Genomic DNA, 24,627 nt, shown 5'->3' on the forward strand with positions numbered 1-24,627 from the left:
GCCCACACCCAGGTGCCAGACCCACCCTCCCAGAGCCTGCATCGGGTAAGTCTGGGTCTGTCGCAACTGGCACACAGCGCAGAGTTTACTTAGAAAATGACTAACTGAATGGGAGATATAGCCCCACCAATTTTCCCAGAATCTGAAGCCATCCTAAAAACAGCTCCTTAAATGCGCAGTCTTTTCCCTAGTGAGACACTGAAGAATCAGATACATAGAACAGAATTTTTTAAAGTGTAAAACCCTGGAAATAAGATTTTTTAAAAAATATCTCTTTTTAAAAAAAATCATACTGTCTATCCTATTTCTCCCCTCTAATTCAACTTCCATCTGACACCTGACCCCCTCTGAAGCCCCAGTTTGGCTCTCTAATGAGGTCCGGCTTGTTGGACCCACTACACCAGCCAAAAGCTCAGCTTCCTTGGGTTTCCTGTGCAAGTTAAATGGTAGATCAGGCCCAAGGTTCACTTTTTTATTATTCTACATTCCCATTTCCCCCATTGATTTTTCAGCTCCCTTTTTTCCCCATCTAGCAAGACTGGAGTGCTCTAAAAGTGAATATATATGAGAAAGTGAAAAAAATGTGTATGTGTGTATGTGTGTGTATACACACACACAAACACACACACATAGAACAAAACCGCTTGCTCCCCCAGGCTATTAACCAGAGATCCAATTCCCAGTTCCTTTTCTCTCGTTCAACCTAACCTCCACACCACCACCCCCAAAGGAAAAAACAAAGGGCTCCCTCAAGGTCCCACCTAAGTTGACATTGCTGCAGCTCCTGCAGGAACAGAAGACTCCCCCACCCCCACGTCCCCTGCACTGCTGCTGCTGTGTCACCGCTAGGCTTGCCAGCAGCTGCAGTCACCTGCGACTGCATGGGGGCGGCAAAAGCCATTTTTCCAGCACGTTTCCTTCTGCTGTTTCATTTCAGGTAGAAAATACACCTTCTATTTTAATCAAGGTGTAAGCCCCCCCACCCCCCTTACTCTTTTCTAGAGAATCGGAAGAGAAACTGAGGGTGAAAGGCGAGGTCCCCCGCGGGAAGCAGGGATGCGGAGGGGGAGGCGCGGGCTGGGGAGGAGGAGGGCAGAAGGTGAGGCGGTGGCGAGCGCAGCGCCAGGTGTGACGGGCTGCTGCAGCCCCTCGGCCCCCTCCCCGGGCCGGCTCGCTTCCCCCGCCCTCCCCGGGCGCCCGCGGGGTCCTAGCGCCGACCCTGCCTCCCTCCGGGCGGGGCTGGGAAGGCAAGAGGAGGCGGCTCCGGGCACACGCTCGGCTCTGCAGAGGTTGCTAATATTGGGACCTGCCGCAGCGGCAGCAGCGGGAGACCGCGGCACTGCTGTCACCCCGGGGGCCGGCTTCTCACTGCAACCGGATGAAAGACTTAAATAACCCTCCCGCCTCACCCTCCTTCCCCGCCCCCACTGCGCACAGCCACCCACTCAACTCCAGCCAAACGAGGGTGAGCCGCACCGCGGAGCGCCAGGCGCGCCCTTCCCCCCCCGGCCGACCTGCAAGCCCCGGGCTCGGTGCTCCCGGCCCGCAACCTGGGCCGGGGCTCCCGCTCCCCTGCCACCCAACATCACCCGCCTAACACACACACACTGCAGAGAGTCTACGGAGATGTCACTTCCTTGGCGACACCTTTCTCCAACCTCTAGGATCGAGGAGGGTGAGGAGGTCTGGTTTTGTGTTTGATGGTCTCTATCCCGCTGCGGTCCCTGCAGTCCTCCCCGCTGACCCCAGGACGCGCCTCCCCGGTTCTCCGCCCGCGCGGCCCCCACCTTCGCACCCCGGTTCTCCACAGCTACACTGCGTGTGGCAAACGTCCTATCCTAAAGGTGACTGCATCAAAAAAAAAAAAAAAAAAAAACCTCGTGGGGGTGAGAGGTGCGTGGAAGAGCCCCAGCCGGAACATCCCATAATCTGTCTACACCGGGGCCCAGCAGGGCTGCAGCCGAGCTCCGACCGGGTCTCTCCAAGGCCGAGCTCGACCAATCCACACAATGAGGCTGGCCCCGGCCCGCCGCGGCGCCACAGCTGTGCGCCCCCGCCGCGCTCCAGCGCGCATCCCGGGCTCTCCTGGCCAGGAGGCCGAGGCCGAGGCCGGGGCGCGGGAGAGCCGACCCACGAGCTGCGAGCCCGCTAGCTCTGGTCTCCGAAGGCGATTAACAATAGCACAGCGCCCCTCCGCCCGCCTCGGCGGCCCTTTGTCCCCCACCCTTCCCTGCGGCTCCGGCCTGGCCCGCACAGGAGCCCCCGACCCACCTCCCGGGCACCGCGCAGCCCACCGGCTCCCTGAAAGCCCCCGCGCGCTGCAGAAAGAGGGGGAGAGACACGGGACAGGACAGGGGAGTGCAGGGGTCCGACCTCCAGCCTGTCCTTGGTCCCCGCCACCGACTCTCCCGCCGCGGCGCGCGCCTCCAGCCGTTCCCACACCGCAAACCACCGCGCCGCCCGGGGCGGCGGCTGTCAGCCCCGCGGGACCCACACTCGCACACAAAGAGAAAGCGAAGGGGCTAAACTTGGGCACAACGAAACATCGGGTTCCCTAAACGCGGCCATGAGTTTGCCAGCCCCTGCCCGCCGCCCCCCGACACCAGCGGTCTCGGCGGCACTGAAGGGCGCACCCGCGCCGGGCGGAAAGGGAGCCAGAACCCGAGCGCGTTTAGGACCGCGCGGAGCCGGCCGGCCGGCCGCCGAGTGCGCCGCGGGGCCCGGGCGGCCCAGCCGGCACCTGCCGGCCGCGAGCGCGGGAGGGCTGGGGCTCGGCCGCGCGCTCCTCGGCCGGCCGCCCACGCCCTCGCCCGCCGCCCGCTCCGCCCGCCCGCCCGCGGGCGGCCGCCCGGCCTGGGCGCACTGGCTCTCCCACCCACGGCCGCCCACTGCCTGTTGTTCTGGGACCGAACGCCAGGCTCGCCGCAGCCCTTAAAGCGGCCGATGGAACGGCACTTCGGGGAAGTTTGGTCTCCCCTCCGCGACGGCCAGCAGCTACGTCTCCTCCTGGGGTCGGGAAGGAACGGGCATATTTAAACCGAATCACTGCACAGAGAAGAGCTCCAACTTTTTTTAAGCAGCGAGGGGAGACGGCCGGAGAAGTGCACACCGCTAGGCTCAGCGGCGGGCAGAGGGGCAAACCTTGGGCCTCACGCATCTGGGACCGTCCCCACGCCGGGCCTGAAGCCTCCTCACCTTCGGGCATCCTCTACGGCCCCACGAAGCTAAACATGCAGTTTAGATTGTGTTCAACATCTGGCACGAAAGCATGAGGAAGAAAAATCACCACAGGACTTTATTTTTTACGACCTAGTTTAAGTGTTGTCAGGTGGGTTCACTCAGAAGTTAACTCCTTCCAACAGTCTGGTTGCCCAAACAGACGCTTAATTTTTCTGTTTTTTAACTAAGGGGAAAACTCGAGAGTCCACCCAGTCGGGACTCTGCTAGTTGACTTCGTGCTCTTGGGCTCAGGGTGCCCCAGCCAGCACGTGTGTGCAGGCATTAAAGTGGGCAGTCTGCAGCCCTCGGTGCTGAGTCACAAATACCCTCCTCTGAAAATGAAATCCTCGGAATGCCCTTTAAAATTAGCTCGCAGCTTTTGCACCCGCACACACTCACACCAGAGAGCCACGCAGGAAACCCACACAGGGCTGCACACTATAGAGAATAAAAAGCAGAGATTATAACTTGATAGCTGGAAGGGCGAACACCCCTGGCAAGCCTCCTGCTCCTTCCCAAGTCATTTTCCCCCAGCGCCCCTGCCTTAGCAGCTCAGGGAGTCTAAAATGTGACTTTAGTCCTCCTCCCAACAGGACAATCAGTCAGCAACCTCAGCCTACTGGGCTTTCAGACCCTCACTAGCGGGGGAATAAACAATACCCTTAATTTACAATTCAAGCAGTATACTTATTAAAGAGGAAGGGAGAAAACCTTCATTTGGGTACAAGATACCCACTGCCTTCAGGAAACTGAATGCATTAAGTTCTTAGTAGTTAATGATTAAAGCTTTAAACTCGTGCAATCAGTCCATTCAAAAGAAACTTCCTAAACCCACATATCTCATGCAAAAAAAAAAACTAGGTACTTGTGTTATATTTAAAATCATGCCCCCCTTTAAATTAAAAGGGGGGCTTTCAAATGTATACTTGCATCGGTGCCAGCAGCAGATCTGCAATTCCGGAGGCTTTTTTTTTTTTCCTGAGCTGGCAAGACACAGAGAAAGAGAGACAGAGAAAGGAGGGGGGGTCCCTTCCCACATCCCCCGCCCGGCCACCACCTTCTCGGCAGTTATAATCCCAACATGTCATTGCATGGACACTAAAGGGTTAATGGTATACCTACCAAATCGGCTGTGGTCTTTCCTGGTTCCCTGGATAGTACCATTGGGGAAGATTTCTAAGTGAAATCCAGTCCTGCAGTATAGCTGCCTTCGCCTGAGAATCCCCTTTAAATGATCCAGGTCCGTGACTGCGGGTCCCCTGGGGAGCCCCCCTGCTTCGGACTGACCCAGGTGGTCACTTAACAAAACCGGGCTGTCCACCGGCAACACGGGCACATTCCCAAACGGTACCGCATCCTGCACACCGAAATAGTTCCCAACTTCACCTAAGGGAGCCATCAGAGGACTCGGCTTTTGGAGCACAAGAATAAACAATAATGATGGTGCCAACCCAGGAGATATTAGGCGAGGTATATCCAACTCCCCTCCCTTACTGCAGTTGCAGAGAGAGAGAGAGAAAAAAAAAAGGTTCTTTTCTTCAATCCATTAAATGCATAAATAAAAGTAATCTGCTGTTTCACTGGCACAGGTTCAAGGTCAAACCACTGATAGTCTAAGAAACCACCACTTTATACTCACACACTGACATATTGATAAACATATCTATGTATCTCTATAGATAGATCCCCAGCTCTTAGCAGGCAGGAAGGTCTTCATCCCATCCGACCGTAATAAGGAAAAAAGATCCGTAGTTTCTCCATTTGGTTCGAGATCAGAATGACCATAGCAACTTAAATGCCTAGGCGTTATTATAGGGGTTTTTAAGATGCACGGGCTACGTCAGAATTTACGGATCCTGACTCCAGGAAGGCATGCGCTGTTTTTACTCTCTAACCGACTCTGCAGACATCAGCATGAATCCTTCAAGGGGAAAAAAAAATCTCACGTTGGCGGCGGCGACGACAAATCTCCCCTCCCGGTCCCCCCTCCAAAAAATAAAAATAATAATAATAAAACAAAAAGAAGAAACTTTAGGCGTCCAAAGCTAGTATCCAGGCTTCTCCGGAGGCTCGGCAGCTGTCCATGGGCTCGGGGCGGGTGGCGAGCGGCGAGCGAGCAGAGCGGCGTCCGGGAGCTCGCGTGCCGCCCTGGCTGCCGCGAACAGGTGTCGCCGCGCCGGCCCGCGGAGCGTTGTAGCCGGGCGGAGCGCTCCTCCTGCGCAGCCCCCGCCGGCGCGCAGAGTGGCGCAGGCAGCGGCATTGGGCTGGGTTTAAGGTAGCGCCGCGACCGCCCCGGCTCCCCGCGGTCCTAGCGTCCGCCGCGCGGCCCGCGCTGCTCTGCGGCAGGCCGGGCGCAGCGCGCCAGAGCGCAGCACTTCCGAGGGAGGCAGCCGCGGAGCCCTTGCTTTACAAAGAAAAGCAAATGAAAGATGCACTGCGCGAGGCAGGAGGAAGGAACCCCGAGTCTCCCGAGACTCAAAAGTTCAGCGGAATAGAAGCTGGTAACCCAAAAATCTAGCTCACTACATTGAGGAAGGTTCAAAGTGAAATAGGGAAACTAGTTTTCGGGTGGGTTTTGCAATCTTGCATTGCATTATAAAATAGGTCTTAGTTGAGAGTTGGAGGGCAGGGGGTGATTTAATGAGCTTGCATGGCCATGGCAATTTCTCTTTCGTTTCAATGCCAGATACACAGAAGCGCAAACTATATTGCAGGTAAACGGTGGGATCTGAGCCTCCCCCACCGCCTTGCACACACACACACACAAACACACACACACACATACACGCGCGCTCGCGCGCGCAGGTGGAGCCACCGACTCGGTTCTGTTTGGGGCGTTCGGCTGTGCATCTTGGGGTCGGGGCTACGTTTAGGTCCCGCCCCGCCGGAGTCCCGGCGGCCGCCGCTCAGCCGGCAGGGGGGCGCCAGAGAACCTCTTCTGTCCCCGAGTTCGACTCGCGCGCGCTTCCTCGGGGAGCCCGGGTGAGGAGAGCGTTCCAGAGGGCTCCCCAAACCACGGTCCTTAGGACGAAGCCTGCCATCCCGAGCCCCGTTTCGGCTTGGCGAAGCGAAAGGCGAGTTCCAGTGTCTCCCTCCAGGGCCGAAGCCCGCCGCGGAGCCGGGCGAGGCGGCGCACGATGCTCGCGGGGCGCCCCGGGCCTCAGCCGCGCCTTCCTGCTCGCCCCCGGGGCCGCACGTGGAAGCCCGAGCTCCCGTGCGCCGGCTCGGGTTTCTGCTCGCGGCCCGCGGCCTTCGGGCCCAGGCAGAGGCAGGGACAAAGAAACCCGCCGCCCAGGGCCGCGAGGGGCGCTGCCTGGCCCGGCCCGCCCGGGAGCCCGGCGGCGGCGCGCTCTGCGCCCGGGGCGGCCGGCCCGCGCCCGCATCCCCCGCGGCCGCCGCTGCCGCGCGGCGCCCCGACACGCACGCTCGCTCCGCAGCCGCCCGCGGGCCCCTCCGTCGCCCTCCCCCTGCTCCTTTGTTCACATTGTCTCCGAAATGGCCCGACTCGGTCAAGATGGTGAAAGTTGCCGAGACTTGAGCGCAGCTCCAGACTGCGGGGAGTGCGAGTAAGAAGCGAAGTCGAAGGCGAGACTGAACCCCTGTGGTGGGGAAACGAATCAAAACCTCTTTATGCAGAAGTCTGCCCCGCCTGAGCAGTCAGCTGAAGGCTGGAGGTGAAGAACTGGGGCTGGCCCTACTCCGACGGAAGAGTTTCTCCCGAAGATGAAAGGGGGCAATGAATTTGCAGATTTCTAAAGGGCTGCAGGTGCGGGCGACCTGGAGCGACCTTCTCCTGCCCCATCCCCCGGGGTGCAGGGCGTGCTCGGCCGGGCGAGGAGGGAGGAGAGAGGGACGAGGTGGTCCTCCTCCTCCCCCCACTCCCACACCCCTTGGCAGCAGTGGGGTCACTGGGCGTCCGGAGGCTGGGTCGGTGCGTGCTGCTGAGTGTTTCAGGAGCACGAGAGCCCTAGCGGGCGGTGTTCGCAGCAGTCTTACCCGCGGAGGCACAGAGCGGGCTTTAACGTTGACTGCTGGGGAGCAGACACAAGAGGCTGGGGAGGAAGTGTCACATCTCATAAACCACCCGAGTAGCTCGCGTTAATCACCGAGGCAGCCAGCAGCGCTGGGTTAAGCAGGGGCGTCCCTCGACCACTTGGGTACAATGCGCTGGGTTGGTTACTTAGGGAGAGAAAAAAAAAACTGATGCAAGAAAGACAGACAAGCAGAAAGAGAGACGGAGACAGGGAGACGCTTGATAAGGAGAGAGACGAGCAGCACTGGGACGTTTCCACTGAGGACAAGACCGGGACCATTTCCACCAGCTGTCTCCAGCCACATTCTTTCGGTCTGAATTTAGACTGCCATCCAATGAGCAAAGACCGTTTCCGCTTCCGAATCCTGCAGCATCGTGACTGTCACTTTCAAAGGCGACGCAGCGAAGGGAGAGAGGGCGAAGTAGCTGATGGAGCACTTTCCCAGGCAGAAGCGGCCTCCTCCCGCAGCTCTCTTCCACTGCGGTTGGCGTGGTGCACATTTCGTCTGCATCCCTAACTCCAGCTGCAGGAAGCTTCCGCTGCTTCCTTGTCTCCTTGCCTTTCTCCACACCTGCTTTCCCTCGCTGCTTCGGTTCGGTCGGCTTTCTCAGTAGTAGTGTAAGCAAGCCCGTCCTTTTCGCTGAGCACATCACATTTCTCCCGCACTCACCCCACTGGCTATGGCTGACATCCTCAAGGTTACTTCACGGCTCGGCCATGATCATGAACTCCTGTGTCCTCACCTATGCCTGTATTTTCCAAGTATTCTTCAATTAGTATATATTATAGATGTCACCCTCCAAAAAGACTGAGGTCTTGCTTCCTAGAGACACCTGGTGTTATGGGCTTAATAACACCTGCCTTGGAAGACTGTTGTTAGGAATAAAAGAAAAAAAATGCACATAAAAGAGGCAGCACATAATAGACACACAAGACATAGTTGTTGGCATTATACTATTCCTTATAATAGTTCCTCCATGGATTTCTGCTCAGGCGGTATTCGGCAAATATGATTATTGATTTTAATCCCAAAGCTCTCTTAGGCCAGCTCTTCTCTAAATGTTTGAATTCCTCTCATTTTCCCTTCTTCCCCTTACCTGTGATTTCTGTCACATGTGTCATCTTCTTTCTGCCATCAATTTAGTATGTAGGCCCAGATGGGAATAAATGACAAGTAAAGAGGGCTATGAAGAGGAATGAGCACTAGAACAGGAGTCAATAGATCTGGAACATGTCATGCAGCCCTCTACCTGCTCCCTGTCTGGTTGTGGTACGCTCCTCACAGGCCCCTGTGCGTTGTTGCTATGAAGATCCGGTTAGGATACTGGTCTATAAAAGTGGCCCGTAAAGCTATAAAGTCCTCTACAAAAAAATTTAAGGTGTGACCATTTGGAAAAAGTGCTCTCTTCACCTCTCCTGCTTTATTCACTAACTTGTGTCTCCTCCTTCAGCTTCCTTAAACCCTCAAAGCAAATCAGCACAGTATCCTTTCATTCCTGTCCTACAACAATAAAGCTGACCTCTGCCCTTGTATCTCCATAAGTTCCATTCACCCCCTCCCCACCCCATGAGCCCTCAATCTATTTGTAGGCTTTGGTTTAGGTGCTGTGAGGAGCTTAGGAGGATGGTGTGGGAAGGTTGAAGTCTGTTCCCAGTCTGTCCCCAAGGGCTAGGTTCCAGCTTCCATGGTAAGAGTATAGAACTATTATAACTAACATTTATTGACTGCTTCCTGTGTTTCAGACAACCTATAAAGTGCTTTTGTGCTTTAACTTTTTAATCCTCAAAACTATCTTGTAAGGTGAGTACTATTTTATCCCATTTTACAGGTGAGGAAACTGTGGCATATGGCATGCGTATTGCCACAGTGCTGATAAATGATGGAGCCAAGTTCATAGACCTCAGACCTCCATTGTGCAACACTGCCTTCTATCATAACCGGCATATACTTTTAATTTTTTTAAAAAAGCATCTTTTGCCAAAATAAAAAAAAAGCATTTTTCACAAAATATACAGCAATGAATATATGCTCATATACATGAACAACCAGTTATTAATATATTGGATTTATATAAACAACAACCAGTTAAAAGACAAAATGAAGGAAAAGATCCCTGTTACAACAGGAGAGAGAGAGAAGACCCCCTAGGAATATAATTAAAAATTGGTCAAGATCTGTATGAAGAAATATTTTTAAATCTCCCTTAAGGACACAGAAGAAAACTTGAACAAATTGAAAGGCGTAGAAAGAAGCCAGGTACTATTCATCAGGATGATGGGGCAATGACCGTCGGCATTGCAGAGAGCTCCCAGGCTGCCTCTCCCACCACAGGCTGAGCACAGTAGGGCCTTGAGAGCAGGACAGGCTCACTGCAAAGGGCACCTCAGAACTCTGCTCCCCACATTCTGTGACAGCCTTACTGGGCTCACTGCCCACTGCTCAAGAGGAAGCCAATACACTGAGACAGCAGGGATTACAGCAAAGAAAGAGTTTAGTATCACGGGCGCAAAGCGAGGAGATGGGAGGAAGTTCTCAAATCTGTCTCCCCTAGAATTTGAGAGAAAGGGTTTTTAAGGATAGTTTGATGGGTCTACTGATTGGCTGGGTTCAGGGTGGAACCACAGGGGCGTAGAAATTGTCTCCTTGTGCTGAGTCCGTTCCTGGGTGGAGGTCACAAGACCAGTTGAGTCAGTTCCTTGGGATGGGCCACTGGTCTGGGTGGGTCAGCCAACCCACTGGAGTGCAGGGCCCAGAAGTTATCTCAAAAACTAGCCTTAGGTTTTACAAGGGTGATGTTACCTATGGGAGTAATTAAGAAATTTAAGAATCTTTATAGCCATCAGCTATGTGACTCTAGAAAGCAAACTAGGGGACAATGGCTGGTTATATATAGAGAGGTATAGTGTGTGTGTATATATATGCATATATATATTCACATATATATGTGTGTGTGTGTGTATATATATATATATATATGTTCACACTTCAGCAAAACCCATCTTAACTTTCTTTTCCTGCCTATTTCCCTACTTTTACAATATAGATGGATAAAAGTAATAACAACAATGTTTATCAAACACACACCATAGAACTTCATGTATATTGTTTCATTTAACTTCACTACACGGCCAGTTAGACATTATTTCTATTTGTTAAGGTTGAGGAAACTGATATTTAGGAAGGTTAACACAACTGACACAGTCAGATGGCTAGGAGGTGATGGGCAGGGTTCTATATATATATATACACACACTATGCCTATACCTTAATTCAGGCCCCTACCACAGTTCCCACCTTGTGGCCCTTAATTAATTTTATAAAGGGTGATTTCAATTCCAGTAAAGCAATTCCTAGCCCCAGCCATAGTTCAAATGGCCCCAGGTGCAGCTTGGGCCACTGCTCCAGAGAGCACAAGCCATAGGCTTTGGCATGTCCACATGGTGCTAACTCTGCAGGCATGCAGAATGCAAGAGTTATGGAGGCATGATCTCCCCCACCTAGATTTCAAAGGATGTCACAGGAAGCCAGTGGGCCCAGGCAGAAACCTGCCACATGGGTGGAGCTACCACACAGAGTATCTACCAAGGCAATACCTAGTGGAGCCATGAGGGGGGGGCTGCCCCCATAACCCCAGAACTGTTGTGCCACCAGCAGCATGCAACACTTGCCTGAGATAGTTACAGGTATTGGAATCTACCCTGGGAGAGCGACCATATGGGCTGTATCCAGCAAAGCCAAAGGGGCAGAGCTGCCAGAGGCCTTAGGAGCTCACCCCCTGCCCCTGTTTCTTTTATACAAGAAACAAACATAGCATTGGTTGCCTTTGGGAAAGAAAATCATATAGCTGGAGAACTAGGGGTAGGAGGGAGAATTTTCACTATGTACACTTTCTTGAATGTTTTATCTATTTACAAATAAACAGTTTAATTTTTTATAATAATTACATATTCTTCTTTGAAAGGCTTGTAAGTACTGTGCCTGATACAAAGATCTTGTGAGCAATTGCAGAAAATGTTATAACTGGGGGCCACTTTCCCCCACACTCACCTCAGTGCATGAATTGATACATCTCCAAAAATGTGAAAAGTCAAACTCATCAGGCCTTGGGGAAGCTTGGCAAGATGCTACTACTTTCCATTTTCTTCCACTCTAACTTGTCCTTCCTTAGCATTGCCTGGCCTTTTTCCTGTTCATTTTACCTTCCTGTCTCTCCTTATTTCTCCTATCATAAAATGTGCCTGACAAAGTCCTGGGATTTTCTTCACTTGTAATTGTCCCATTATTACATCACACTGCCAGGTCCACATGCCCCATCTCCCACTCCAAGTCTATCCTTAGGGCCAGTAACACTGCCCAGCTTCCTCACATGACCTCCTCTTCTTCATCTGCCTTTTTTCCATTTCTCTTCACTCTTCTTATGGCCACTTCAGCAAAACCCATCTTAACTTTTCTTTTCCTTCCTATTTCCCTACTTTTACAATATAGATGGATAAAAGTAATAACAACGTTTATCAAACACACACCATAGAACTTCACATATATTGTTTCATTTAACTTCACTACATGGCCAGTTAGACATTATTTCTATTTGTTAATGTTGGGGAAACTGAGATTTAGGGAGGTTAACACAACTGACACAGTCAGATGGCTAGGAGGTGATGGGCAGGGTTCTAACACAGACCTTCAACACCATCACCTGGGTTCTCAGCTATTTTAACATACTGGGGAATTTCATAATATATTGAAACAGTTTTTCTGTTAAATTGAGATCCTTACATTGAACATATGTCAGGGGGAAGATGCCTTTTTCCTAAAGGCATCTTTGATATTTTCTTCTTCCTTGATAGTTGATGGAACACTCCCAGTGTTCTCCAAGAGTAAGTAGGAACAAATAGCAAATTGCTCCTCATTGCTACTACCATAATCTCTTACAATTGGTGTCCAACTTTGTAAATCCAGGTCAGTTATCAACCTACTCAATTGACCCCTCAGCAGAATTTGGCAGACTTAATCATTCTCCCAGCTTTCATATGTTTTTTTTCATCTATCTTCCATGACCACATTCTAGGTTTTCCTCCTACTTCACAAATCATTTTGCTCAGTTTCCTCAGCTGTATCCTCTTCTCCCCAACATCCAGCATTTGGAGCATGCAAAGGCTCAGTCCTTGGATCTATTCTTTTCCCAATTGACACTTACTTCCTAGAAGAGTTCATCAACTCCCAAAGCTTTAAATACCATCCATTCACTGAGGCCTCCCAAATTACATCTGTAGCCCTACCCTCTCCCCTAAACTCTAGTCTGCATTCAGCTGCTTCCCTGACACCTCCACCCCACAGTCTAGAAGACCTTCAAATCCCAGCACTAAATTAGCCAGGTGTGGTGGAGAGTGCCAGTAGTCCCAGCTACTCAGGAGGCTGAGGCAGGAGGATCGCTTGAGCCCAGGAGTTTGAGGTTGCTGTGAGCAATTGACACCACTGCACTCCAGCCCTGGTGACAGAATGAAACACTTTCTCAAAAATACAAAACAAAACAAAGCAAACAAACAGACAAAAAACAAAAAACAAAACAAAACAAAAAAAACCCCAACACTACCAAAATGGATCTCTTTTGTCTCCAGATGCCACTCCTCCGGAAATCTGGACTCCCAGGTATTCCCTGTCTCAGTAAACGTCACTGCATTCACTCAGCTGCTCAGACCAAACACAGAGGAGTCATTCCTCACCCAAGCCATAACAGTTCTACTTTCAAAATAGATCCACTACGGCCATACCACCCTGAACGCGCCCAATCTCGTCAAAATAGATCCAAAACTCAGCTACTTTTTAGCAACTTCCCTGATTCAACTGTGGCTCTAGCCACCAACATCTCCTGCCTGGATTACGGCAATGACTTCCTCACTGGGCTTCCTGCATAGGCATCGTAGCCACAAGCCAGACAACGTAAATCAAGTTGTGTCACTCTCAGTTACCCTGACACCAAATTACCTACAGTAGCATTAATTCCCTGACCCGTGGCCACCACTCCGATTCCATTTCCTGCCACCATCCATGTGTTCACTCTACTCCTGTAAGACAGGCCTCCTGTGGTCTCTCAAATGTGCCAGTACATCCTCATCAGCTGGCCTTTGCTTACATCGCCTTTCCCTCAATTGTTCATGGCTTGTTCTCTCACTTCGGGAAGGTCCCCATGGAACTGTCACCTTCTCAGTGGGGTTTGCTTTGACCACTCTCTCTAAAATAGCCTGTCACCCACGATCCCTATGTTTTCTTCACAATAATTATTACTGGCTTACGTATTTACAACAGTAAGATACACCAGGCCTTTGCTGCTGTGGAGCTTACATTCTTAGGAGAGAAAACAGACAAAAAGCAAGTAAGCAAGCTAATTCCAGTAAGTGCTAAAAGGAAAACAAATCAGAGTGTTGTGGAAGTGGCCGGAAGCTCTGCCTTCTGGGCCTTTCTAAGAAGGTGACACTTAAGCTGAGACTTGAATGACAAAAAGGAGCTGGCCTTGCTAAGATCTGAGTACAGTAGACACCCTCATCTGCAGTTTTGCTTTCCGCAGTTTCAGTTACCCGCGGTCAACCAAGGTCTGAAAAAACAAAAATGGAAAATTCCAGAAATAAACAATTCGCAAGTTTTAAATTGCTCACCACCATTCTGAGTAGCACAAGAACGTTCTCTCGCTGTCCAGCTGCGTCTGCCCGGGACGTGAATCGTCCCTTTGTCCGGTGGACTCACGCTGTCTACACCTCCTGCCCGTTAGTCACTCAGTAGCCATCGTGGTTATCAGATCAAAATACATAAAAAGAATATGTAGGGTCCAGTGCTCCCCGCAGGTTCAGGCATTCACTGGGGAGTTGAAACACACCCCGCCATGGATAAGAGGGGATCGTTGTACAGGGACTTCCTGGCGGAGGGATCAGCAGTACACAGATGAGGCGGAAATGACCCAGGAATGACCCGGAAATGACTGCGAATAGAAAGGCAGCCAGTGGCAGTGGCAGAGTGAGTGAGATGAATCCTGTGAAATGGATGAGAGAGACACGACAAAGGACAGGTCCTCTAGATCCCTGTCAGCCTTGCTCTGGGGCAGAATATTATTCTAAGTATGACGAGCAGCCATCGTGATGCATGATTCCCTTAATAGAATCCGCAGGCTATGCAGTGCAGTTTCTTCACTTTTCAAACATAATAAATGTTAAACAGTGTTGAATAACCACCATGAGAATCTTCTGCCTACAATTTTAGTAACTCTCATTAGAATGACAGTCTTTACCTTTCCCTATATTTGCTGTCACTAATTATTTTCTAAGACTGTATTTTCCCCAGCTTCCTCTGCATCTCCTTCTCCCCAACTTAAACCTAATTTCTATTCAGACTCCCACTGAGTTGTCTGTCTAAATTCTCCCCATCTCCATTTATTTACAACTCTTCCCTTTGTTATCACCATTAATGAGGATGCTAAGTTTAATGGAGCATCTGTCTGCTTCATTTCTCATAGTCCCATGCTTTTTAGTGATTCAACGAATAATTACCAAAGTGCCATTTTTGTAATAAGTGTGTATGACCTAAAAACATAAGACATAGGAAGAGTAGAAAAACTATAGAAGCATAAATTATATTAAGAGCAATAAAATAGGATTAGAGATGTGACTTAAATGTGTAGAAGTCATATGTCAAATGTGATGAAGGATGAGGAAAAAAAGAAAAATGGTAATGAGAAAAAAATGAAAGAAGACCATCTAACTCCTTTCTCTTGCAAAAAAAATGTATACAGTTATTAAATAATTGCTTTTCTAATTAGATCAAAATTTTTCTAGAAAAAAGAAACTATCCAGAAAAATTTTATTGTGCTGCATGTACTTTGTGTAAGGCATTGTGCTTCAGGATTGTTTCTGATGTGCATACATATAGGAAATGGTTCTGAATCTCATCTTTATTTTTGTATAGCCTATATTCATTTATATTTTCCCTTTCCTTTATTCCCTCCTGCATTTCCCTGTTTTTACCTGGAATCATTTTTATTCTGCCTAAAGAACTCTGTGTGGTTTTTCTTTTAGTTAGGGCTACTGGGCCTAAATCCCCTCAGTTTTCATTTGTCTGAAATTTATTTATTTCACCTTACAAGGATATTTTCACTGGGTATAGAATTCCTGGTTGACAGTTATTTTATGTTGCCATTTTAAAGTTGTCATCTCATAGTCTAACTTCTATAATTTCAGTTGAGAAGTCAACTACAAGTCTTATTGTTGCCACTTTGCAGATAATGTGTCTTTTATGTCTGGATGCTTCTAAGATTTTTCTTTTTTAGCATTTGATTTTTCAGCAGCTTTAATATGTTGTCCCTAGATTTAAAAAATTGTATGTTTTTTTCTCCCTGGGTTTTGCTGAACTTCTTAAATCCATAATTGATATCCTCTAGTTTTAAAAAATTCTTAGTCATGTTTTTGAATATTGCTTCTTTCCTGCTCTCTCTCTATTCTTTTTCTGGGACTACAATTATGTATATGTTAGGCATTTTTTTCTAGTAGTTTATTTCTCTGTGCTTCAGGTTGGGCTTCAGTTTGTATAATTTCTACTGACTTCTCTTCCAATTCGCTAATCCTAGTTTCTACTATTTCCCTTCTGCTGTTCGACTAATCCACTAAGCTCTTAATTTCAGATATTGACCTTTTCAATTCTGATTGTTCATTTGAATTTTTTAATAGAATCCCATTCTCTGGTGAAATTTTCCATATTTTCATCTGTTGTTTCTATCTCTTTTTTCTTGAACATTATTTTAAAATTTCCTATCTACTAATTCTAATAGTTTTATCATCTGGTCTGCTTCTGCTACCTTTTTTTTGCTCTTATTATCATTCATATTTTTTGCCCCTTTGCATGTCTGGATATTATTGATTATATGCCAGACATTGTATCAAAAAATGAAGGCTTCAGATGATGTTATATTTCATCAGAGTGTGTTCTTTTTCTTTTTTTAGACAGATTGGCTGATCACCTGAATCCAATCAGAAACGGATTTGGGTTGGGACTTGGTTGCAGTTTTAGCAAGACTGAATAGACCTTTGGTTCACCCCTGTCCCTTATGTATAGCCCTCTCAGGCCTCTGATGGAGAATCTGGTAGGTATCAGTTTCCTCAATCCTGAAAGATTCCTGAAACTCTACCCCTCAGAGATTTTCAAATCAGCTTTCCAGCCTCTTGGCCCCCAAAATTTCAAAATCTGGCAAAGGTCTTAAGGGGGAAAACAAAAACAGCCATGTGTTTAAAAACAGGCTCTTACCCCTAGGGGCTCCTGTTTCCTAAGAATATAAGCCTCAGGGAGCCTTTAGAAATTTTCAGACTGACTCCTCAGTATCCTGTAAAGCCTAAGAACTGAGCAAATATCTGGTGGAGAAAACCAGTTCTGAGTTGGAAGCACCCTGGGTGGCCAATGCATCACACCTACTCCATGTTGGTTAAAGCATTGCTGGTTTCTCTTTCCTTCTCAAAGACCCTCTGCCTGAACCAAGTGCAATCTTCAACCAGTGTCCAGAATCAACCAATGCCCCTAGGGCCAAAAAAAAAAAAATGTCAGTCATCAGTTTACCTTGGAATAGTCTTCTCCTTTCTGTGATTTTAGTTCATCTAATACTCATTTCTTCCACAGCTCTCTAATGTTTGTAAAACTACAATTTTTGTAATTTCTCCAGCTTTTTTGAGTTGCTACAGTGGGACCAGTTACATCCCATCCAGAAGTAGTCATCTCATATTTCATTTTTGAAAATGAGAAAATTATTATATATCAAATATTCTTCCCTATATTTCGTAGTGCTCTATAGTTGTCAAAGGTCTTAAACTATCTCAGTTAAACCCTTTACCAAGTCTGTGATGTAGGTAAACTGGGGTACCTGCGACGGCAGGAATCTCTGAAGTCACTCCACCTGAGCACAACTGTCCGTGGGAAAGGCTAAGAGGGCTTTTCTGACTCTTTCTGAGACCGAGCTTATACACTCTCTCTAAAGTAAGGATATAAAATAAACAGGAGATTATTCAGCAGGCCAAACAACACAGTCTCCAACAGATTTTCACTTATTAGTGTGTAAAAAAACTGCATGAATGCAGATTCAAGTTGAGATTTAAAGTTACTACTGAATCACTTTCCTAGATCTTGCTAAAGGCAAGTTTGTAACATTTATGAAACAATCACCTCAGGCAGCATTATCTATTGGGTTGCTGATTGGAAAAAAACACAAAAGCAAAAATAACATTCCAAATTTTTCTAAGGCTGCATAACAATAATATTGTACCCTATTTGAACCTCCTGACATGTTACTTCTGTGAATTATGTAGGTACGTACAGTCACCTCGAGATTACTATCCTGACTTCTCGGTATTACATAGAGCTGGGAGGATATGTATGATCTTACTATCTCTCTACATAGCTTTACCAAGCTGGTGTTTCAAAGAAGTGCAATGTGCAACATCTTTAAGTGCCATCTTCTAGATAGCTCCTGTAATTCAGCAAAGCCCCTTCTACTGTGGCAGCGTAGTTGCTATGCAGCCGAGCTGGTCTTTGGCATAGTGGTCAGCAACGCTTGTGTGCTGTCCTCTGAAGGAGATCCATAAAATCACGATGCTCAAAACTCCTCACCCAACACTACAACTGAAAAAAAAATCAGAGGGTAGAGGACAGCAAATCTTTTTTTTTTTTTTTTTTTTTTTTTTGAGACAGAGTCTCACTTTGTTGCCTGGGCTAGAGTGGCGTGGCATCAGCCTAGCTCACAGCAACCTCAAACTCCTGGGCTCAAGCAATCCTGCTGCCTCAGCCTCCCGAGTAGCTGGGACTACAGGCATGCACCACCATGCCTGGCTAATTTTTTCTATATATGTTTAGTTGGCCAATAAATTTCTTTCTATTTTTAGTAGAGACAGGGTCTTGCTCTTGCTCAGGCTGGTTTCAAACTCCTGACCTTGAGTGATCCACCAGCCTTGGCCACCCAGAGTCCTAGGATTGCAGGTGTGAGCCACCGCACCCAGCCTGAGCAAATCTTATTCATGAACTAGCCAGATCCAGAAGACACACAGTTAATATCAAGCTGTATATGAGCATTTACTCAAGAATAATTGATAGCATGAGTTCAGAGAAAAGTAAGAAAATATGGCCATACTTAGCATACTACATCACTGTAGACAGCTAATGTTAATGTAGCATTCTTATTTGCAATATACAAGAGCTACTATGAGGCAAAGGAAGTGAAATTGTGTTTAAAAATGCAAAGAGTAGTGATGCTTTCTTCTCTTCAATGCTGTAATTTGATTGAGTACATATTTTAATTTGTTGGCCATATTTGGGATTGTTTGGTTTGGCATTGTGTGCTTCAATGTGTTGAACACACAGTGAAAGAACAATAAAAATTTCTTAGCATTTCTAAGTATGTCCAAATATGGAGAGAATTCTATGTTTTGAATCACTTCTCACCTGGAAAACTAAGAGGAGAGCCACTGACAGTGCCCATTGTTAATCACTGAACATTTCTTTAATGATAGCTGGAGTTTATTTATTCATCTATTTGTTTATTTCACTTTGCATCCTTCCACTTGGGTTGGATGACCATGTAACACTTTTTCTGACCACTTCAAGTCTATATCTGATTATGTGCATTGCAAATAGTATAGTTACAGTGACTAACGCCATGCCTAAAAAAAATCTATGGCTTTTTACCTCCATAAAAATTATTGGAATGTGAACTAAATTTGAAAATATGAACAGAAGTAAAACATCAATAGTCATGCACCCAAAAGAGAAAAGGCATGCTTCATTTTGCTGAGTTTAAGAAAAACACTTATACTACATGGTAAACTATGAAGCCAGATGTTGAGTCTTTGCACATATTCTTTTTCACAGAAAAAGATGAAAAGGAATGCTTTCTCACAATTCATAGATCCCTTCATCCACACACACACACAAAAAGATAATGTAAAATAAACAAATGAGATAGTATAGCAAGGTAGAAATTGCATAGTCTTCTCCCATCTGGTCAATTGAACAAGTACTTCAATAGTTCCAAGATCAATTTCCTCACCTGTACAAGGGGGGTGATTATAATACTTGTCACATATTTGTTTTGAGGATAAAAAGAGATAGACCATGTAAAGTGCATAGTTCAGTACCTGGTACTGGTGCCCAAAAAGAGCTCAATACAGATACATCTTGTTAATGAGCATAAATTAACTTTATCTAAGCAGTAAGGCTGTTTTCAACAGGAAAAAAAAAGAGAGAAAAAATTTTTGAAGACCAGGTGATAATAAGGGGAAAAGCAGGAAAAAAGTAATTTAAATACAATATGATTACCACCATACAAAAAAAACACATGCATGAGATAGGGGTTCCAAAGGGGAACCTGAAGGAAATATACCAAACTGTTGGCGCTAGTTATGTTAGGATCTTAATGCTGTTTTTGTCCTCCATTGTCCAGATTTTCACTAGGATAATCTATTATTTATATACATATAAATATATAAATATTGAATTTTGAAAGCTAAATGATGCCTTTTTTGTAATAAATTACCTACTTCCTAGCAGAAACTTTCAAGATATTGTTTTATGCACTCCAGAGCTGTTTGCAATGATTGCTAAAAATGATTTCACTCAATTCATCACTTATTGAGAGCCATGTGCCAGGCTCCAGGAGGAAGCAAAATAAATGAGATGGGGTCCCGCCCTCATTATGTCTCTTGATAACAACAGTGGTGGTGGTTCTCTGATCGTGAGTCAGTCCACATAGTAAGGGTCACTGTATCAGTCAGGATGCCACCAGGGAAGCAGAGAAAGAGGGAGGGGAGGTGGGGAGAGACAGGGAGTGGCGGAGAGGAAAAAGGAGCAGGGGAAGGAAGAGGGAGAGGGAGAGATTCCTTGCAAGAAGTGAATTGGTGATGGAGCTCTGCAGGGCAGCCTGTGGCCAGCAGCTGCAGAGGAGGAGCTGACCCTGCAGTGCACTAGGAAGAATTTTTCCTTCCTCAGGGAAACCTCAGTTCTGCTTTTAAAGCCTTGCGACTGCTTGAAGGAAGCTCACCCAGATCATCCAGAATCATCTCCCCAGTTAAAGTCAACTGACTGTCGATGTTCATCACAATTCGATTGACTAACTGGGGACTATAGCCTCGACGAGTAGAATTCAACATTTCTCTTTATTTTCTCCTAATTCCTGGTGTGTTTAAAACCACTAGTATCTCAGCTGGTTGCAGACCCCCTCCCCAGAAATGGTCCCTTGCTGAGTCTCTGACTTCCTTCCCGAGGCGGGAGATGCAGTGCTAGGCTGACAAGGAACTTGACACTCAGCCACCATGGTTCCCATACTCTCCCGGAGATGCCTTGGCACGTGGGGACAGTATCCCTCCTCCTCTGTGCAGGCTGCTGCTTCCGCCCTGGTGAAAAGCACAGTAGAGAGGCTGGGAAAAGCCAACGTTTAAAGCAAAATTTGCTTCCCTTTGACAACAACGTCAAACGCAAGGAGAAGAGAAGGTGGAGGCCAGCCTCGGCGATTCCCGCGCTGCACGCTCCAAATGCTCTGTGATGCTTGCCCTCCATTAAGCTTTATTTTTATCAGGCAGTCTCTTAAATTTATTTTAGGCCACGGTTCCTTACTAATTTACATAACTGGCCTTACTCATCCAGCCCCGTGTATCGACACCAGTCGTTCTTAACCAGGGCGATTTTGCCCTCCCACCCCCTGGCGAACATTAGGCGATGTCCGGAGACAGTTTTGGTTGTCACACAATGGGGGGGACGTCAAGAGGGTAGAGGCCAGGGGTGATGCTGAACATCCTACAATGCACAGGGCAGACTCCCACGACAGAGAATTAATTATCCAGCCCAAAACGTCAGTAGTGCCCAGGTTGCGACATCTTGGTCACTTCTGCCACAAATTTCATCCCTCAAAAACTAGGTCTGTGAAGGAAATAAGCTTGTTAAATTTGCTTAACCTTTAGTTTAGAGACTTTGCTGAAATTACCTTTTGTGTCAAAGTGTTGAGTGGTTTTGGAAGAGTAAATACCTGAAATAAAATAAATAAATTAAATAAATAAATAAAATTAAAATAGCTGAAAATGCTAATTTTTCTGAATTAGTGAAAGTTATTGTTACTGACCATAGTAAAACTATTAAAGCTTAAAATATAATTACATGTATAACATGTCATCATGCTGCTGTTTATCATGAAACATAATTTGTTATTAATTTTTTTAAGTTACATATTTTGAGTGATTTATTCAATTTTCACTTAACCATTCTTGAATTGAACTAACATTAAGCATCATTTGCTCATTTCCAAATCTGTTTTATCTCAAAAGTGGAATAAGAGGAAGTTTTCTAGACTATAACTGTAGCACCCTGATGCCCATTGTATCTAATTTACGACTAATACAATGCATATTTTTCTGCTAACAATCCAATGTTTTTGTTATTGAGGAAAAAAAGGGCTGAAAATACACTGAAAAATCATGTGTTTGTCATCGTCCATTGAATTCTTAGTCAGGGCTCTCCACAGAAATAGAATCGGTAGGAGATGTACGAAGACTTATGTAAAGAGAGAGAGAGAAAGAGATTGATTATAAGGAGTTGGCTCACATGATTACAGAGACTGGCAAGACCAGAATCTGCAAAGCTGATGTCTCAGCTCTAGTCCAAACTCCAGAAGCTTCTGGGGAAGCAGGAAGAGCCGGTCCCACCCCAGAGGTCGTCAGGCTGGAGAATTCCCTCTCACTCGGGGGAGGGCAGCCTTGTTCTACTCAGGCCTCCACCCGACAGGACGCGGCCTGCCCACACCAGGGAGGGCCGTCTGCTGTGCTCGGCCCGCTGATCTAAATGTTCGCTTCATCCAAGAGCATTCTCACAGAAACACCGGGATAACGTTTGACCAAGAATCTGAGCAGCCCACAGCCCAGTCGAGATGACACAAGCAATTAACAATCACATCTACTGAGGAAAAATTTAAAAAAGGGACACCAGACAGAGGGAAGGAAAACTGCAAATAAATGCCCACTAGCAGGGAACCAGTTAAACAGAGTGATTCAGCCGCACGCATTGATATATGATATTACAGACTTTTATTTGTTAGTGCGGTAGAAGATAGCTTAGCACCCTGAAAACATTTCCTAAGTACCACTGACCAAGGCTCTGCCATCAGAAACATTTGTCTTCCTAGCACCTTGAGATACAACTCACCCCGGCCGGGAAATCTGAGCCCAGTCAGAGTGCTCAGGTCCTCACTCACCAGGGCCCTAAAATAGAACCATCTGGTTGGGAGGAAACTCTGAGTATCTATCTCACCCAAACCACTGCTCAGAGTGAAAGGAAGGCAGTGATCGAGGTCTATCTCTAATCGTTGACGGAACCTTGATTCCAAACATTTTTAAAATAATAAGCATTAAAATACCAAACTAGGATCTGACGCTGATCACTACTGTGAACAGGGAAAGTCCAAACTTGCATTGGTGAAATGATGTGTCGCTGTTTCTCCTGTTTCTGAAAGATTGCAGAGGCGCTCGACTGGCACTTGAGGAGTCTGTGACCACCGAAGGGAGCCCCGGAGTGGACGAGGTCCTGGCTCCCCGTCAGGATCGTGTGTGGGCTGCTGTGAGATTACAGCTGCGTGGGACCCATCTCAGCTCACTGCTAGCATTCCCCTCCCCTTCGGTTGCGAACGCTGATCTGGAATTTTACTTAAACTTTTGGTTTGCTTTATTTAGACATGCCAAAGCAAAAAGCAGGGGGGGGGCGGGGGAGGGGAAGAATATCGGACATGCAAATTATGATTTTAAAAAAAAAAGGCCTATAATTTTAGAAGCAATATTTTCACAACTACTTTTCTCCACCTCTAAAATGAAGTTCTGGATCAGAGAAAGTCTTACTAAGGTCATTTCTGAAGTTAATCACCAAAAAGTAGAAATACAGAGGATTGATTTTTAACTTAATGTCTGGGACCAGCCTTTCAGAATTCAGTTGTAAATTTACAGCACATCTATCTGTAAGCAATACTGAAATGTTTAAATGCCACCCCATTAGAGTCTACCGCTCTGATATTAATGACAAAAATATTCTTCTTGTACCACGTGGTGTGTGAACTACAATAAAGTCCAAAGAAATACTGGTTCTTATTTCCAGGATGTGACTTTTCATTATGAATCTGTTATCCTTGTATTGAAAAGTGAGGGCGGTACAAACGCCAACAGAACCATTACAAGAAGAATGCCTGTAAAATACATTAAGATCCTTGGATAAAAGGCACCACATAAACATGAACTCTGAAGCCACAGCATAATCAATATAATCAGAAAGTTTGTCTTTAGTTTTGCAAAATCAGTTACTGAAATACACTACCTCTATTGGAAAGGTTGATGAATACATTCTTCTTAATCCAAAGATGCTGCCACTGAACCACTGTCTGCAGACAAAGGGTTCTAGAACTTTACCTGGAAATCACCTGGGATCCTTGTTTAAAATGCACATTCCTGAATGGTGATCAGGGAACACACACCTGTGGAAACTCTGCAATATAGTGTAGCCTTTGACTTGTTTCACCTGTTATGATTTTTGCCGATTGATTTGCATTCTCTTACCTGGTTTTCTTCTTAATGCAGTGGTTCATAAACTTGGCTGAGTGTTGGAATCACCTTGGAGGTAGGCTCTATCTTCAAAGATTCTGAGTAAATTGGTCCAGAGGGAGCCTACTTCCATGCATTTCTATAAAGCTCCCAGGTGAAGGTCTACTCGGAGGGTGTAGCCAGTGGTCTGCAAAACTTTAGCTGGACTGCTCAGCCAGCCTCATCACCAAGTTGTGAGCACCTGAGCAAACCTCCTGTTGAGTTGCCCACAGCCAAGCCCCCAACTCCTGGGAACAAAAAGATCATAGGGATTAAGGACTTGGACTTTCTCGCTAAACAGAAAGAGGTCCTTCTGCACCGAAGCCTCCCATCCTGCACACAATCCCAAAAGGGCCCTTTTTGGGCCTCTGACTCCCCACCAAAAGAAATCCAAGGCCAGTCAAATAATAGGGCTTTCGGTCATAGAAAATGGGATATTCCTCCCAGTATAAAGAGTCCTGCTCCCTCGAGAGAACTCTTCTGCTTTAGGTCGCCAAAAAGAAATGGTTACCTAATTCACAAATAAGTATTTAGTAAATAAATATTTAACAAATGCATTTATATATTTATTCTTGGTTACCAAAACACATCAGAGAGGAACCCTCCTTTTATAGTAACATATATGTATATATACGTAATATATAGGATATTGTGAAAGTAATGCACACTTTGTAATGCACTCAAACAATGCAGGAGTGTAGGGAGTAAAAATAAACAATCCCACTCATCCTCTCAGAAGCACTCACTA

The 24,627-nt window shown here is 46.8% G+C and overlaps 1 protein-coding gene across 1 annotated transcript in view; it reads right to left on the minus strand.

Annotated features, from left to right (window-relative positions):
- FGF9 (fibroblast growth factor 9) overlaps nucleotides 1-5,459 on the minus strand; it is a 31,369-nt gene extending 25,910 nt beyond the window's left edge. The window contains exon 1 of the mRNA XM_012778690.2: nucleotides 4,342-5,459. Coding sequence (XP_012634144.1) covers nucleotides 4,342-4,618 — 277 coding nt within the window. The 5' untranslated portion in view covers nucleotides 4,619-5,459. The remainder of the gene's footprint in view (nucleotides 1-4,341) is intronic.
- Between the last annotated feature and the right edge of the window lie 19,168 nt (nucleotides 5,460-24,627).

Source organism: Microcebus murinus, chromosome 13 (assembly GCF_040939455.1).
Source record: "Microcebus murinus isolate Inina chromosome 13, M.murinus_Inina_mat1.0, whole genome shotgun sequence".
Lineage (NCBI taxonomy): Eukaryota > Metazoa > Chordata > Mammalia > Primates > Cheirogaleidae > Microcebus > Microcebus murinus.